Source organism: Leucoraja erinacea, chromosome 31 (genome assembly GCF_028641065.1).
Source record: "Leucoraja erinacea ecotype New England chromosome 31, Leri_hhj_1, whole genome shotgun sequence".
Classification (NCBI taxonomy): domain Eukaryota; kingdom Metazoa; phylum Chordata; class Chondrichthyes; order Rajiformes; family Rajidae; genus Leucoraja; species Leucoraja erinaceus.
Window position 1 is genome coordinate 21,252,855 of NC_073407.1, and position 16,219 is coordinate 21,269,073.

At 46.9% G+C, this 16,219-nt stretch overlaps 1 protein-coding gene and 1 long non-coding RNA gene across 2 annotated transcripts in view; one reads left to right on the forward strand and one right to left on the reverse strand.

The window, feature by feature from the left end:
- Window positions 1-13,889, forward strand: part of LOC129712094 (serine/threonine kinase-like domain-containing protein STKLD1) — a 34,861-nt gene extending 20,972 nt beyond the window's left edge. The window contains exons 12-18 of the mRNA XM_055660286.1: window positions 1,441-1,557; window positions 3,010-3,150; window positions 4,891-5,019; window positions 7,765-7,893; window positions 8,370-8,498; window positions 11,617-11,757; window positions 13,234-13,889. Of these exons, the coding sequence (XP_055516261.1) occupies window positions 1,441-1,557; window positions 3,010-3,150; window positions 4,891-5,019; window positions 7,765-7,893; window positions 8,370-8,498; window positions 11,617-11,757; window positions 13,234-13,331 (884 nt within the window). The 3' untranslated portion in view covers window positions 13,332-13,889. The remainder of the gene's footprint in view (window positions 1-1,440; window positions 1,558-3,009; window positions 3,151-4,890; window positions 5,020-7,764; window positions 7,894-8,369; window positions 8,499-11,616; window positions 11,758-13,233) is intronic.
- Window positions 13,890-15,220: 1,331 nt separating this feature from the next.
- Window positions 15,221-16,161, reverse strand: LOC129712096 (uncharacterized). The gene is made up of 2 exons (XR_008725989.1): window positions 16,040-16,161; window positions 15,221-15,812 (listed from the first exon to the last, which is right to left on the reverse strand). It is a non-coding gene; the product is annotated as an uncharacterized LOC129712096 (long non-coding RNA).
- Window positions 16,162-16,219: the final 58 nt, after the last annotated feature.

A 16,219-nucleotide genomic window follows, 5' to 3' on the forward strand; every position in this document is an offset into this window, starting at 1 on the left:
GTGTGGGAGGGTGTGGTCTGGGTGTCCACAGTCACAAGCAGGGCTGTCTGTCACCCCCCCACTTGTGCAGGTGATGGGCTGTTCGTGCATTGGGGGGGTGTGGGGTCCGTTCAGGGTTAACCATTGCTTGCGATGGAGGTCAAATCCAGGTGGTTTCACTGTGACGATCTCTCCGTTGTTGATATTGGCATCTTTCCAGGCTCTGCCCCACTCAGTCTTGGGGTCAAAGTCTTCAGGGATTTGACTGAAGACCAGAAGGGTTTGCGGGACTTCAGGCCCATGTTGGGCAGATTGTTCAAGCCAGCATGGATGGGAAGGTCAGGGTTAGCCTCGATGGTGCACCAATCTTTCAACATCCTCTCACTTCTGCGTATGCTGGGAGGGGCGATATGAGAGAGGACAGGGAGCCGCTGCAAAGGTGTTGACTTAGGCATGCCTGTGGTGACCCACATCGCAGAGTTAAGGGCAGTGTCAACTCGTTTGATGTGGCAGCTATTAGCCCAAGTAGTTCAGCAAAACTTGGCTGTTGAGTAGACTAGGGCCAAGCTTGTGGTACGGAGGGTGTGTGCATTGGACCCCCAGCTGTTGCCTGCAAGTTTCCTGATGATGTTGACCCCCTGCTTTCAGTTTATCAGCCACCCTCTTCAGCTGTTCACGATAGGTGAGGGTGCGATCCAGGGCGACTCCGAGCTACTTGGGGAATTCTTCATTCACCGGCTTACCACAAAACGACACTCAGAGCTTTGCGTTGGCGAGCCGATTGCTGAGGTGAAAGGCAGAGACAGTTGTCTTAGATGGGTTAGGGCGAAGTCCCCAGAGGGTGAAGTACTCCTCCATCTCCCTTCAAGTCTTGGGTTAGCACTCTGCTGGTATCCTCAAGGGCAACTCCCTGGTTGGCAAGGGCAAGGTCATCTGCATATGCAAACTTCCTGAACCAGGTAGTTGCCATGTCATTCACATCAATGTTGAAGAGTAGGGGAGTTAGGACAGAGCCCTGGGAGAGACCATCATGCAGGGTCCTGACAGAGCTTGTCTGGTTCCCAAGCGAGACCTTAAATCTACAGTGGCTGAGGGTGGATGAGAGGGCAGGCATGCTGGTTTGCCACTTCAAGATTCTGGAAGCTTTCAGCAACAGATCATGTCTCCACAGGTGACAGATCGATGAGAGCAACACCAGTTTTCAGGGCATGTTGAAAAAGCCAGCCTCTATATTGGTAGTGAGGGCAAAGAAATGAGAAATGCAATTTCACGCATGGATATCCCTTAAAGGTGGACTGAGGAATCTCTGGAATTGGAGGCAACGATACCAATTAATGTATAAGTATCATTGGATGGATAACCACAATGTTGTGAGTTCTGAGCTATGAATTTCTGGCTGCTGTTCCAAGTCGGAACTGCCCTGAACTGAAATGTTAACTTTTATTCATTTGCACTGTTCAGTCCACATGGCCAGTGCCCGGATCATCCCAGTCCTCATCACTTTGCTGAACGTCCATCCGAAATGCTTGGAAATACAGGCTCAGGTGTGCCAGATTTTCCTTAAATTTGCAATTAAAGGTAAGAAAATCTCGCCACTAAAGCCCAACCTTGTAGTGTTTCTCTAGTGTTGTATCTGTGCCGAAGGTTAGATGGCAATTTTGTATTGTATTCAATGTATTGTCATTATCTCATATTAGAGACAACAAAATGAATTTTCCTTACAGTCACGTATCATTAAAAAAAAATTAATAATAATAATAAATAAATAAAACATATTAAAATAAAAAAAAAGCACAAACACAGAAGTCCACGACACAACATAACCACAACACAACACAGTGGCACCAAAGTTGAGGAAGGTACCATAGTCCAGCCAGCCTCCACTCCGATCTTCCCAGATGTTCACCCGTGGTCAGGTGTATTTGAGTGTATGCTCCAAGCTGACTCTCCCATGTAGCACTGACGGAGAGCTGGATTGTTGTGTAATGAAGTCTGAGGGAAGTCTGCACTGATGGCACTACTTAAACTTTTTTTTAACAAAAATAAATGTAATCAATTATTACATAATATATAGAATACAAAACAACACCAAATAACCCACCACCATCGCTCAATTATCTAAACACATATTTTTAGTTTTAGTTTTTAGTTTTAATTAAGAGATACAGCACGGAAACAGGCCCTTCGGCCCACCGGGTCCGCGCCGACCAGCGATCCCCGCACAGTAACACTGTCTTGCACCCACTAGGGCCAATTTGTACATTTATACCAAGCCAATTAACCTACAAACCTGTACATGTTTGGAGTGTGGGTGGGAAAACCGAAGATCTCGGAGAAAACCCACGCGGGTCACGGGGTGAACGTGCAAACTCCTTACAGACAGCGCCCGTAGTCGGGATCGAACCCGGGTCTCCAGCGCTGCATTCGCTGTAAGGCGGCAGCTCTACCGCTCCGCCACCGTGACTGCCCGGTTCTTATCTACTTATAACTACTATTATACAACTATATTACAATCCTTGTCAAGGATATATTCCACCCCCCCGCGGTGACCAGCGGTCCTGGAAACCCCCCAGGGTGCCTGTGGACAGCGCCTAGTCCCTTTATAATACCACCGGGTGCAGACATAACCCCGGAAAAGTGGCTTGGGCAACTTTGGCACTGTTGGAGAAGCAGTATTGAGGGAGTTGTGCATGTTCATTGACAATACTGAGAGAGTACTGAGTTCTCAGTGCAATGTTGCACTGTGGTCGGCACTAAAGGAGCTCCATAATATCAAAAGGACATGACTGAGAGGATGCTGCACTATCATTAGCTCAGTACTGCTGTGTCAAGTTAGGCAGTACTGGCAAAGTGATGCTGTACTTCAGCGAGAGGCGCCAAAACAATTGCAGCCTGCAATTTAAAGGAGAGGTAATTTCTCCAGTTTCCTGATCAGTATATCTTGAACAACGTTGTCTTTCTAACAGAAAATCTGCAACAACTTCACAGAAACTTTGCTCCGATTTGTCTTTGATTTTTTTCCCCCTGCAGCCACGGAGCTCAGTGTGGAGGACAGCATTCTGTATAGTGAGCCTGTGGTCAACGTCGTTCTGTCACTGATGGAGTCACAACGCAAGTCCCTGGAGCTCCAGATGCTCATTTGCAAACTTCTCATGGTGCTGTCAGGAAGCGGTAAGTCTGGATGCTGACACGTTTCCAGCAGTGTTGCATTAATTCACGTGCCGATTTGATATCTGCATCATTCACACTTTCTAAATCCACAGCATGTACTCATCATCTGGAGAACAAATGTGTCTTATTTTGCCCACTCATTATTAACAAGCATAAAGTATCCTTTATTGTCATTCAGACATTTCAGTCTGAGCGAAATTGCATACCTTGCAGTCATGACATAGAATAAAATAACAGAACACACACTTAACACAGTTCAACATCCACCACAGTGAGTCTACCAGGCACCTCCTCACTGTGATGGAAGGCAGTCCTTGTCTCTTCCCCCATGTTCTCCCTCTGCGTTGAGGCGATCCAGGCTTCCGATGTTGGCCCCCCCCCCGCGGCCGAATTCAAACTCCGCGGCCCGGTGCGGTCAAAGCTGCCCACCCTCCAGTCCAGCGGACGAAGCTGTTGTTGCGGGAGCTCCGGAGAATCGGTCACCAACCTGGGACCTGCGAGCTCCCGACGTTGTCGTCCACTGGGCCCGCGGCCGAAGCCTCCGAGGCTCCGAAGTCGGGTCGCCGCCGCCGCGGCAGCGCCACCACAGCCCCGAAGTCGGCCAGGCCAGTTGGTAAGTCCTGGCTCTGCCTCCGGAGCCTCGGGGTCGGTCCCAGTTGGAGGCCGCCAGCTCCGCGATTAGGGCTCAGTGCAGACGGAGACGGGGGGATACGACTAAAAACAGTTTCTCCCCCACCCCACACATACACAACTAAAGTAAACTAAATAAACTAAAACAACAGGAAAAAAAACGAAGGGACTCAAGGGAGCTTTCCCCCTTATCTGCACCAGGCTGGAGAGCGTTTTGATGGAACATTTCAGGGGAAAGCTTATTTTGCCTCTTTTCTGTGTGAATTTATCCGAGCAATGCATCCTATTATTATCCTAATAAGACAGCTCTTTGTTACGCTGCACTGACCTGGGAGATGTTTACTGGGTGAAATAGTGTGAACTTAAATCTCTCTCCTGTGCTGTGTCCTTGTGTAGAGAGAGCTTTGCCCACTGAGAGAGTGATGGGGCCATGTAGAAGTCGCAATGCTCTATATCTAACCCATGTTGTGGATGTAATTGGAACTGCAGATGCTGGAAAATCGAAGGTAGACAAAATAGCTGGAGAAACTCAGCGGGTGCAGCAGCATCTATGGAGCGAAGGAAATAGAAGGGTTTCAGAAGTGTTTCGGCCCGAAACGTTGCCTATTTCCTTCGCTACATAGATGCTGCTGCACCCGCTGAGTTTCTCCAGCTTTTTTGTGTACCTTGTGGATGTAATTGATGGGGAAGAGTAATGGGAGCTTTACCCTTATCTAATTCATGCTCATTGTCCCTGGAAGATTTTAACATGACTGTGTGGAGGAAGCCTGCTCAGTTGGACAAAAATGCTGGAGCAACTCAGCGGGTGAGGCAGCATCTATGGAGCGAAGGAATAGGTGACGTTTCGTCCCGAAACGTCACCTATTCCTTCGCTCCATAGATGCTGCCTCACCCGCTGAGTTTCCCCAGCATTTTTGTCTACCTTCGATTTTTCCAGCATCTGCAGTTCTTTCTTAAACAAGCCAGTGCAGTTGTGCTTGTGTGACCTGGATCTGTACCCAACTGTGATTAGATTGTTACGAGGTCAAAATCGGAACATGATGTCCGATCTGGAGCACAGATCGTGTGTTATTATCCGGACCCAATGAAAACCGTGGCATTTCCTTACAGAATCGACTGGAAAGCTAATCGGACGAGCTAAAGGGGTCCAGTCGATCTTGATAACATTGAGAATGTACATAGATTCCAGCCACATCTGCATCCCCTGCTGTGGAGCCATCTGGAGTCTCGTCACCAACAGTGAGTTCTCGCTCATTCTCCTCCTTCCGGTTGTGACTTGAGATAGGAAAGGGAAGATAAGTAAATACAAATTAGGTTACAATGATAAAGGAGATGATATGCTTCACTTTAGAGAAACAGGCCCTTCGGCCCACCGAGTCCGCGCCAACCAGCGATCACCCCGTACACTTATGCCCCTGTCCCACTTGGGAAACCTGAACGGAAACCTCTGGGGACTTTGCCCCCCACCCAAGGTTTCCGTGCGGTTCCCGGAGGTTTTTGTCAGTCTCCCTACCTGCTTCCACTACCTGCAACCTCCGGCAACCGCCTGCAACCTCCGGGAACCGCACGGAAACCTTGGGTGGGGGGGCAAAGTCGCCAGAGGTTTCCGTTCAGGTTTCCTAAGTGGGACACAGGGGCATTAACACTCGTCCTACACACACTAGGGACAATTTACTATTTTACCGAAGCCAATTAACCTACAAACCTGAACGTCTTTGGAGTGTGGGAGGAAACCGGAGCACCTGGGGAAAACCCACGCAGGTCACAGGGAGAACGTACAAACTCCTTAAAGACTGCACCCTTAGTCGGGATCGAACCAGGGTCTCTGGCGCTGTAAGACAGCAGCTCTACCTCTGCTCCACTGTGCCGCCCCCATGCTGGTGGGAGAATAAACCTCGACTTGGACCTGACGTGTAAATCACATCAATTTGGTACATTCTACGTGCTATATGCTCAATATGGAATAGGAATAAGAAATAGATCTAAGCTTTTCCCCTAAGCTTTTCGTAGGGTAGGGAGTAAGACAATCAAAGGCCCAAACTGCTGGAGGAACTCATCTGGCCAGGCAGTATCTCTGAAGATCATGGATAGGTGACATTTTGGGTCGGGACTACTTCTTCAGAGTTGGGCATTCAGTTCCTTTAAGTCTTTTCTGCTTTTTAATCAGTGGACATTTTGTAACTTAGTTCCCACCTATTTGCTTGGTTGCTTGCTCTTATTTCCCCTACCCAACAAAAATCATCGACCCCAGACCATAAGCCCACTTTGCCGGGGATGGTCTAACATTTTAATTATTCTTGTGTGGAGAAGTGCTCCAAGTGACCAAGCTCTGATATTAGAGCATTAGATCATGCCCTTTGCCTTAAGCCCCCGTGTCCCACTTAGGAAACCTGAAAGGAAACCTCTGGAGACTTTGCGCCCCACCCAAGGTTTCTGTGCGGTTCCTGGAGGTTTTTGTCGGTCTCCCTGCCTGCTTTCACTACCTGCAACCTCCGGCAACCACCTGCAACCTCCGGGAACCGCACGGAAACCTTGGGTGGGGCGCAAAGTCTCCAGAGGTTTCCGTTCAGTTTTCCTAAGTGGGACAGGGGCATTAGCCTCATGCACCTGGGGTAATAATTTCTGCCCATTTACATCAAGTCCCTTAACTATCTGCAGCTCTTTCATTAATCCGTCTTAACTCAGGAGAATACAAACCTGGTCTACACAATCCATCTTTAAAACGTAACCGTTAGTCCTAATGACATTTGGTAAATCCCCATTCCTGCTACTCCAGATCCAAACTGCATAATTCTGACATGAGGACTTTGGGTTGTTAGGTTGCAGTAAAGTTCAACATTCCTGTAGTCTTTTCTACCTATGCACTAACTTTTAAAGATTTTTGGACTCGTAAATCCCTCTATTCATCACAGTTAGAAACGTAGAAAATAGGTGCAGGAAGGAGGCCTTCCAGTCCTTCGAGCCAGCACCGCCATTCATTGTGATAATGGCTGTTCGTCCCCAATCAATAACCCGTGCCTGCCTTCTCCCCATATCCCTTGACTCCACTAGCCCCCTAGAGCTCTATCTAACTCTCTCTTAAATCCGTAGCCAAGTTCCCAGCTCTTGGCCACTTGGAAAACATTCTGGTCTTTCATCCTTTGATTTACATTCATCAAACACAATTCAATCCGCCAGAATATTGCCCCTTCATTTAATCTATCAACATGTATAGTGGAGTGTAGGTGATGATCGAGCAAGGACAATACTGGGCCCCACTGCAGTGGCATAGTGAATGAAAGGCCATCTAGCGTGCACTGAATGAAAGGCCATCTACTCAGCAGCCTGGAGTATCAGGAAAGGAGGTTGTTTGTGGATCCAACACTGTACAAGAGTCCGAGGCTTTATATATTTATTCACTCCTTTCAGGACAACCTAGAACACTTTACTAGCTGATAGCGATCATATTACTTGCTTTCCTGTGCTCCCCAATTGACGGGAATTGTGCAGGTCCAGGCGAAAATACCAAACTCTTCTTCAAAATCCGACACTTCCTACAACACAGGGAGACTGTTTGATGCATCAGATTAATGCCGGGTCGATTATGCACCATTGCAAATGAAGGCAGACTTTGGCTTCAAAAATAGTATCTATAATAATAGCCTGTTCCAACGTTAGCCTTGGTTACACAAAACACATCTCAACTGAAGCAAAGCACATCGTGCTGTGGAATCTCAGTGGGTCAGGCACCTTTAATGGAGGGGAATGGACTGACGATGTTTAGGGTCTGGACCTTTCTTCAGATCCTTGTGTCTCCAAATCTCAAGAGAGGTAGGAGGTCAAACCCATGACCTCTGATGCAAGAGCTCACTGGACAATGGCCAGCACTATCTCAGGAAAGAAGCGGGTCTCGCCTGCTGTCCGCTCTCACCTGAATTACTTGGAGAGATCGTGGGATAGAATGACCGTGTTGACTGTGTCCTTGTCTCCCCGTTTCCCCGGTAGAAATGAATGCGCGGACGGCACAGATGGAAGGAGCCCTGGAGACCGTATGGCAGGTTCTGGTGAATCATCTTCAGAATGGTGATGTGGTGGAGACGGCCTGCTTAGCTCTGTGGACTCTATCCTTGGAGGGTTAGTCCCGAATCCTCGTCACCACAAAGCATACACACTTGATCAAAAATGCTAAAAAAAAACCACGTGATATAGAGATCCAAAGAAAGGCACACCATGTCAAACAGTGTCTGCACACATCACGTACTAAACATGTGGGAAATCTCAGCATGGATGCACACCAAATGATTTGTGCTATCACTCCTCTTGCATGCCATGTACTGTTATCTGGGTGCATGTAGGCCATAGACACTTTGTGTTGTACTCAATAACTCAGTCCATTGAGCTTTTCTCAATCTGCATCTCAATACCTTCCAGTCCCTGTGTGCAGTCATGGGTGAGGGTCACATTGTATAGGCAATGTCCACCCAGGCCCATGTCCATCTCCCCCTCGGGCTTCATGCAGCTACATCCACGCGTTCACCCGATCCCCACTCACCCCCACAAGAATGCATGACCTCCTCAGCTTTACAAGTGCTGTCATACTTTCTCTTCAGAGACGCTGTCTGATGCACAGTTTGAAGATATCACTCTACTCCTGATTGCGGCATTTGAGCTCCATAAACGAAAAGAAAATAGTGTCAGAAACATCTGCCTTTGCCTATCCAGCCTGATTCGATTATCAGGTAAGATTTAGAGATGAGTTCTTCATGCAGTGCTATTTAATACTCGGCCCACCTGTGCTTTCCCTTTGATGTTCCGTATGCTATCCTGTCCAAGAGAACTACAGGCCTATTTCATTGAATTAGCAAGCTACCCAGCTTCTCTTCCTGGATATCTTCAGGTCCTTCAGGTTGCTGCGAATGTTTCTGTGGCTTCAGGTGGTATCACCTTCCACTGTATCTACATTGTCAGACTCTTAGCCAGTCAGGCAAGTTGATGTACAGAAATTTCCCCCCCCAGCTAAATATCGAGAAGACTGAAGCCATCGTGTTTGGTCACAGTTACAGATTGTGTTCACCAGTCACTGACTCTGTCCTACACCCTGGCAATTATAGAAACGTAGAAAATAGGTGCAGGAGTAGGCCATTCGGCCCTTCAGGCCAGCACCGCCATTCAACATGATCACGGCTGATCACCCAAAATCAGTACCCTGTTCCTGCTTTTTCCCCCATATCCCTCGATTCCATTAGCCCAGAGAGCTCTATCTAACTCCCTCTTGAAAACATCCGGTGAATTAGCCTCCACTGCCTTCTGTGGCAGAGAATTCCACAGATTCACAAATCTCTGGGTGAAAAAGTTTTTCCTCATCTCAGTTCTAAATGGCCTACCCCTTATTCCTAAACTGTGACCCCTGGTTCTGGACTCCCCCAATATCGGGAACATTTTTCCTGCATCTAGTCTGTAGAATTTTATATATTTCTATAAGATCCCCTCTAAATTCCAGTATCAGCCCAGTCGATCCATTCTTTTATCATATGTCAGTCCCGTCATCCCGGAAATAAACCTGGCGAACCTACACTGCACTCCCTCAATAGCAAGAATGTCCTTCCTCAAATTTGGAGATCAAAACTGCACACAATACTCCAGGTGTGGTCACACCAGGGGCCCTGTACAACTGCAGAAGGACCTCTTTGCTCCTATACTCAACTCCTCTTGTTATGAAGGCCAACATGCCATTTGCTTTCTTCACTGCCAGCTGTGCCTGCATGCTTACTTATTCATGGACTTGGTGTATTTAAGCTCAAGTTGAACCTCTCGTCACCTATCCGTGCCATCACCAAGACTGCCAGTTTCCACCACACTGGAACAACCTGCCATCCATAAACTGCTGTTCATCCTCAGCTCCAACCCTCTTACATGCCTTTAAACGAACCGCCAGTTATTTGTCTCCTTTTTTTGAGCCTATGTCAGCGGGATGATCCAGCACTGCTTGAGCCTTTTCATAAACTTGGCCAAATTCCACTCGCCCATGAGCTTGCTTGCCTACTGTGATTAGTACCCCCCCCCCCCCCTCAGTCATGACTGACCATGGGTGATGCACCCTAGTTTGCAGGTGATGTGTGGTCGGATGCAAGCCTGAGCAATCGATGTCATATGGTGGACAGGCTGTTGCCCATGCAGCACGTTCCCCCTCTCCACGTCGTTGATCGATCAGGGACGTTAAAGTTTGGCACCAGGAGCTGCCAGAGCGCGGTTGTAGACAACGACAAACTGCCTTAGGGGCCCCGACTCTGGATTTTCTTGAGGTTTACTCCAGGAGCCTTTTCCATGACTGGATATGGCCGCAAGGCAGTGGAGGCTTTAAATCAGTGTTTTCCCTCTCCTAGATGGACTGCCTTCCCAGGCTGACGAGCCCCATCTGCCCGAGATTCGTGGGGGCGGGAGCATCTACCTTCCCACACAGGTCTATAGTACATGCCCACTGCCCACTGTGACTGTAGGTTAAGCAAAACTGCCTATTCTGGGTGTTCATCCTCATTTTCAAATTATTGCATAAATTCTTCCCTTCCTTTATAATCCCCTCAGGGATGCTTTATAATTCACTCAGCTCTCTGCTTTCCTCCAATTTCACCTTCGTAAATGTCCCTGACTTTGATCATCACTTTGTGAGCATCCATATCTTCAGATGTCAATGTCCTAATCTCCTTCATTTCTAATTCTCTTTGCTCTTAAGATGGCCTTTCACAAATTACATCTCAGATGCTCGATGTCAGATATGTTTGAAACATATCAAAGCACCGTGGGATATTTCACTCTGCACGTGTACAAGTTGTTGCTGCGTGTTATCTTGGCCGGGAAACAGAGGTGCAGGTTGCAGACAAAAAGCTGGAATAACTCAGCGGGTCGGGCAGCATCTCTGGGGAAAGGGAACAGGTGACGTTTTGGGTCAAAACCCTTCTTCAGACTGAGATCCAGGGGGGGAGGGAAGCTAGAGCTGTGGAAAGGATCAGAACAAGTCAGAGCCGGCACCAAAGACCAAGGCAAGGTAGAGCCCACAATGGTCCATTGTTGGCTGTGCAAGAGGTGACAACGTAGGTATATATGGATGCGAACAATAGAACTGGCAGGACAACCAGGGTGGGGGAGGGGCTAGAGAGGGAAGGCAGTGGTTATTTGAAATGGGAAAAATCAACATTCATACAGCTGGGTTGTAAGGGATGCTGCCCGACACAGAGTTACTCCAGCATTTTGTGTCTCTTCTTAGGAACCCTTTGGTCATGGCTGACCATGGGTGTCTCCAGGGTGCTGTTCCCAATATGGGGGATGCCTGTGCGTGACTTTGTTTAACATGGGGAGACTGGTGCACAGACAGCCACCACACACACGGTCCTTGACAGATCTGGGTCAGGATCCAGTGGCATGGAGTCCAAGACGATCGGAGACCCATTCCTTCACCCCCCCTTCCCAGCCGTTGTGACGCTCCACTAAGGTCAGCCATCATTCTCCGCCTGTTCCAGCGTTGAGGTCTTGGTTGGATTGCTCTTTGTCAGAGACCTCCCCTTGACCTTGCTGCCATGGGTGGCCCTACCAGGAGCATAGCTCCAGACGGCATCGCTCTCAGGATCCTAGGCCAACACAACAAGTATTTTATGTCTATCTTTGGTGTAAACAGGCATCTGCAGTTCCTTCTTACACAACTAATACCAAGACTGACTTTTGAAATCTTTAAGTTTACCAGGAAGACCACAGGAACAAAGGGTTGGTTAATGCACTGAGTCTAGATGTAAAGGCCAGGAAGGGAGGTGATGTGGGTTTGTGTCTAAGGCACCCATTCTGGATCCTTTACTCTCTTCCTTTCAGAGCTGGTGGCCTTCCGAATCCTGGTGCCGGACATGCAGTATGATGGGCTGAAAGTGCTGGTGCAGAGTTACTACTTCCACCAGAATGACTCTGAAGTGGTGCAGACTATTTGCATGGTGTTTCAGGACATGGCGCAGTATGGTGGGTTCAAATATATGGCTAGTTGCAAGGGAGGAGAGAGTAAAAGATAGAAACATAGACAATAGGTGCAGGAGTAGGCCATTCGGCCCTTCGAGCCTGCACCGTCATTCAATATGATCACGGCTGATCATCCAACTCAGTATCCCATCCCTGCCTTCTCTCCATACCCCCTGATCCCTTTAGCTACAAGGGCCACATCTAACTCCCTCTTAAATATAGCCAACGAACTGGCCTCAACTACCTTCTGTGGCAGAGAATTCCACAGATTCACCACTCTCCGTGTGAAAAATGTTTTTCTCATCTCGGTCCTAAAAGACTTCCCCCTTATCCTTAAACTGTGTGACCCCTTGTTCTGGACTTCCCCTAACATCGGGAACAATCTTCCTGCATCTAGCCTGTCCAACCCCTTAAGAATTTTGTAAGTTTCTATAAGATCCCCCTTCAATCTTCTAAATTCTAGCGAGTAGCAAGATGAAGTTGGGAACAGGACAGTACAGAGGGAGTGGGTGGAGGGATGGAGCGGAGTGTGGGAGCAATGGGCTGAGATCAGTTTTTGGAGGGAGGGAGAGGGGGGGGGGGAATGGAGAGGAGAATATGCTTCCCAAATAGTAGCGGTATAATTCCCAGGCTAATAATTGACTGGGATGATTTTGACTGCAAGTCCCGTTGCAGGTGCAGAACCCACCTCCCTGCTGCAGGCCCCTGAGGCTTGAAACAAGGTGAAGACCACACTGGGGGCAAGGTTTAGTTTCTCCTCGTCCCTGATCCCAGAGTAAATCTTCACAAAGTACGGTGCTGAATTACTAGAACTGTTTGAGCATTTATCCTCCTATTAGCTGTCATTGGGAGCAGTGATTCAAAGCACTGGTAAATTTGTTGGATACCTTGTTCAGACAAATACTACAACGGTAACAACTGAGGGAAAGTTGCACGGTCAGAGATTCCAATTCTTTGAAAGCACTGTTACTGAAAGCCCTGTCCCACTGTACGAGGTAATTCAAGAATTTTCCGCAACCTAGCTGAGGCTGCGAGTATTCGGGAACTTCCCTCGAGCATAAAGGAGAGTTCCAGTGACCTCAAAGGACCTCCTGGGACCTTGTGTCGCCCATGCTGCAAGTTTGAGTCGAGGGCAAACTCGTCTAAACTCGCAGATTAGGTCCCCGCAGTGAGACAGCCCCTTAACAGCGAGCGTTTCTTCGGAGTTTCTTTCAGCATCCTAAAGATGTGACGCTTGGTAGGTTAATTGGAGACTAAATTCCCACAAGTGTGGAGGGGAGATAGAATGGGTGGTTTGTGGCCAGCATGAGTTCAGTGGGCCAAAGGGCCTGTTTCTGTGCTCCATGATTGCAATCAACCGGATGTTTTTGGAATGTCCTGAAGTTGGGAGATTTAAAAAAAAAAATTGTTATTTTATTAATGAATAAACCTGTCATTTCCTTTAATAAATAAACCTGAATACTGATGATGCTGCTCCAGAGGATGTGTTGCCTTGTCTACTATCTGAAAATATAGACAAGCTACTGAATGAAATCAAAATCAAGTTTGCATCAAATGAGGTGAGTGGAATTCACTGAATATTGGCCTTCTGCACCATAAAGCAGCCATATGGATGGGCAAACGTAACACCTATTAAATCTCAGATATAGGGTAGATTTAACCATGTTTATTGTGGCTGTTCACCTTTGTGCAGAGAATATCAATAAGATTTCAAAATAATAAATAAAATAAATAAATAAATGAAAATAAGTTGAAAAATGAGTGTTCAAAATCGCAAGGAGTTTCTGATGAAGGAAATTGTTATTTATTTGCACCATCAACAGACAGTAACTAGGGAACACAAGGTAATCAGCAAAAGATTTTGAGAAGTTAACTTTTTTTTGTAAACAGTAAATTTTGATCTATAATCATATGTCAGACATGATAGGTAATAGCAGATTAAAAACTAGTGTTCCAGGGGCTGTGGCAATATATACTCAAATTGTGCAATATATACACTCAGAGTTGAAGCAGATGATCCCATGAAGTGCTATTTGATTTTTCCACATTATTAGCCATGACTGTCTAACATCATTATGGATCAAAATTCGTGGTTTACAAAACAAAGTGGGGGGGGGGGGGGGGCTTTAAACAAGGCTTTACTGGGTTATTATCTTTGCGAAAAAGTTAGGAGAGAAGATTAAGAGCATATAGGGTGATTTCACCAAATGTCAAATGAGCGTAGATCCCCCCGTAAGTCGCGTTTGCTCGCTGCATTTTATCAAAAGTAAGGCATTATTAACTTACTTTTGATGAAATTCAGCGAGCAAACGCGATAATTCCCGATATTTTGGACCTTTAAATCTCCACGGCAAATGTCGGCTGTTCACTTCCGCTGTTTTTCCACCTTCAGTTCCCTCTTGTAATTACCTTACTTTCTATCTTTTTGTTTGCCTGAAAATTTAGGTCGCTGTGCTTCACGGTCACCCCGACTGGCACAGAAAATTTCAGCTCAAATATCGGCCGTTTTCCATGTTTTTAACGGGTGGGAAAGTGCGTGTTTCCCCATTCACTAACATGTACCGATGTGACATATGTCCTCCAGTTAAAATTTTCGGTCACGTGAGGGGGGATCTACGCTCATTTGACCTTTGGTGAAATCACCCTATTAGATTCTTTCACAACAGTGGCTCTTGCCATTCACAACACCATATGTGGCCGCTCAGGGAATTTCAACTGAACTCTCGGAATTTTGTCCGGATTGTAGAGGCAGGCGGACCATCAGTTGCTGGGAAAATTGGTGTTCAACCTATAATTAAAGCTGCAGTTACATCCCATCTGGATTATTTATTACAATCAATGTGGGCTCATCAAAGAACAGTTATTATTGATGCTGGACCGATTCACAAGAGAGATCATATTGAAGCTAAAACAGTAACATTGTTTTAAGTGTTTTAAGGCTTCATTGCCTTAAATATTTAACATTAATTAGGATCTAATTAACAATACTGAAGATGACTGAAGGATTTAGAAAAACTAATACCGGCACTCCCTGACTTACGTAATAGGCGATTTATGTAAACTCACACTTACGTAAACAATTCTTTAAGGCCACTGATTTTATTTCTGATCAGCATGTCATGTCTCAGTAGACTCATTAGCAGAGTGCTGTTGCCATCGCATGCAGCCGTTTCTGCAAACCAGTCTCGCAGATGCTCCAAAGTGGTCTTCTGCCTTCCACAAGTGTCTGCTGGACATAACCCTTCCGCAGGTCAGGGAACGTCTGTAATGCTCTCTTCAGGGATGGTGCAAGAAAGGACCTCTTCCACCAGGGATGAAGGGAAATCCTCGACCCAAAGAAACATAAACATAGCAGCCCAACTGAAATACTGGAGGAATTGATCTATTTCCAGTGGGTAGAGATATCAACAGAATACATAAAAATAGGTCACTGGAACTGACGATTAGCCACGATCTTTACCATGGGTTGAATAATTACGCATTCTTTTTTATTGTCCAATTGGTGCTGAAGTTAGGAGAGGGAGACATTTGGTTACATCTGCCTCGGCATTTACAGCAAAGGGAGAAAGTTTGTGCAAGGAATAGATAACGCAGGAGAGAAACACATGAAATGTTAATTTACTTCCTTTCATTCTTCCCTTCAGGATATCATCACCATAGTCAATCCAACAATTCTAAAATTTCAGGAAATGGATAGAAAGTCTGAGAATGAAGACAGCAATTCATCTGCACAAGATGTCCACAATTAAACGGACAAATTGACCCATGTCTCTTGTTTGTGTTGATTAATTTCCTCCACCCCACAGTGCCTGACTTAGCAGTAACACCAGCAGCTTCTCCCACGGGCGCTCTCAGTCGATGATGCAGCATTCTACAAACCATCTCCTGCCTCTACCCTTCCAAACTGTGCTCTGTATCAATTGCACTCTCCTGAAATCTGTAGGTTTGACTTCCTCCCCCTGACCTCACAAACCACATCCAACTCAAGGTAATGCAACCCAAGAAAGATGATTAATTCAAATGCTGCATCAGAGATTTGGGGAGTTGCCCCTGTCCCACTTAGGAAACCTGAACGGAAACCTCTGGAGACTTTGCGCCCCACCCAAGGTTTCCGTGCGGTTCCTGGAGGTTGCAGGTGGTTGCCGGAGGTTGCAGGTAGTGGAAGCAGGTAGGGAGACTGACAAAAACCTCCGGGAACCACACGGGAACCTTGGGTGGGGCGCAAAGTCTCCAGAGGTTTCCGTTCAGGTTTCCTAAGTGGGACAGGGGCATAAGCTCCCTCCACCTGCTAAATTCCAGGGAGAAGTGGCACAACCCTGCGGTTGAAGACAACGGGCAAGTTAATTTGTTTAAAGACATGAGGAGGAATAACAGGGAGAGAAGATGTGGAGAAACACTCCTTTTGCTAAAAACAAACTGCTGGAGGAACTCAGTGAGTCAGGCAGCATCTGTGGAAAGAACTGAA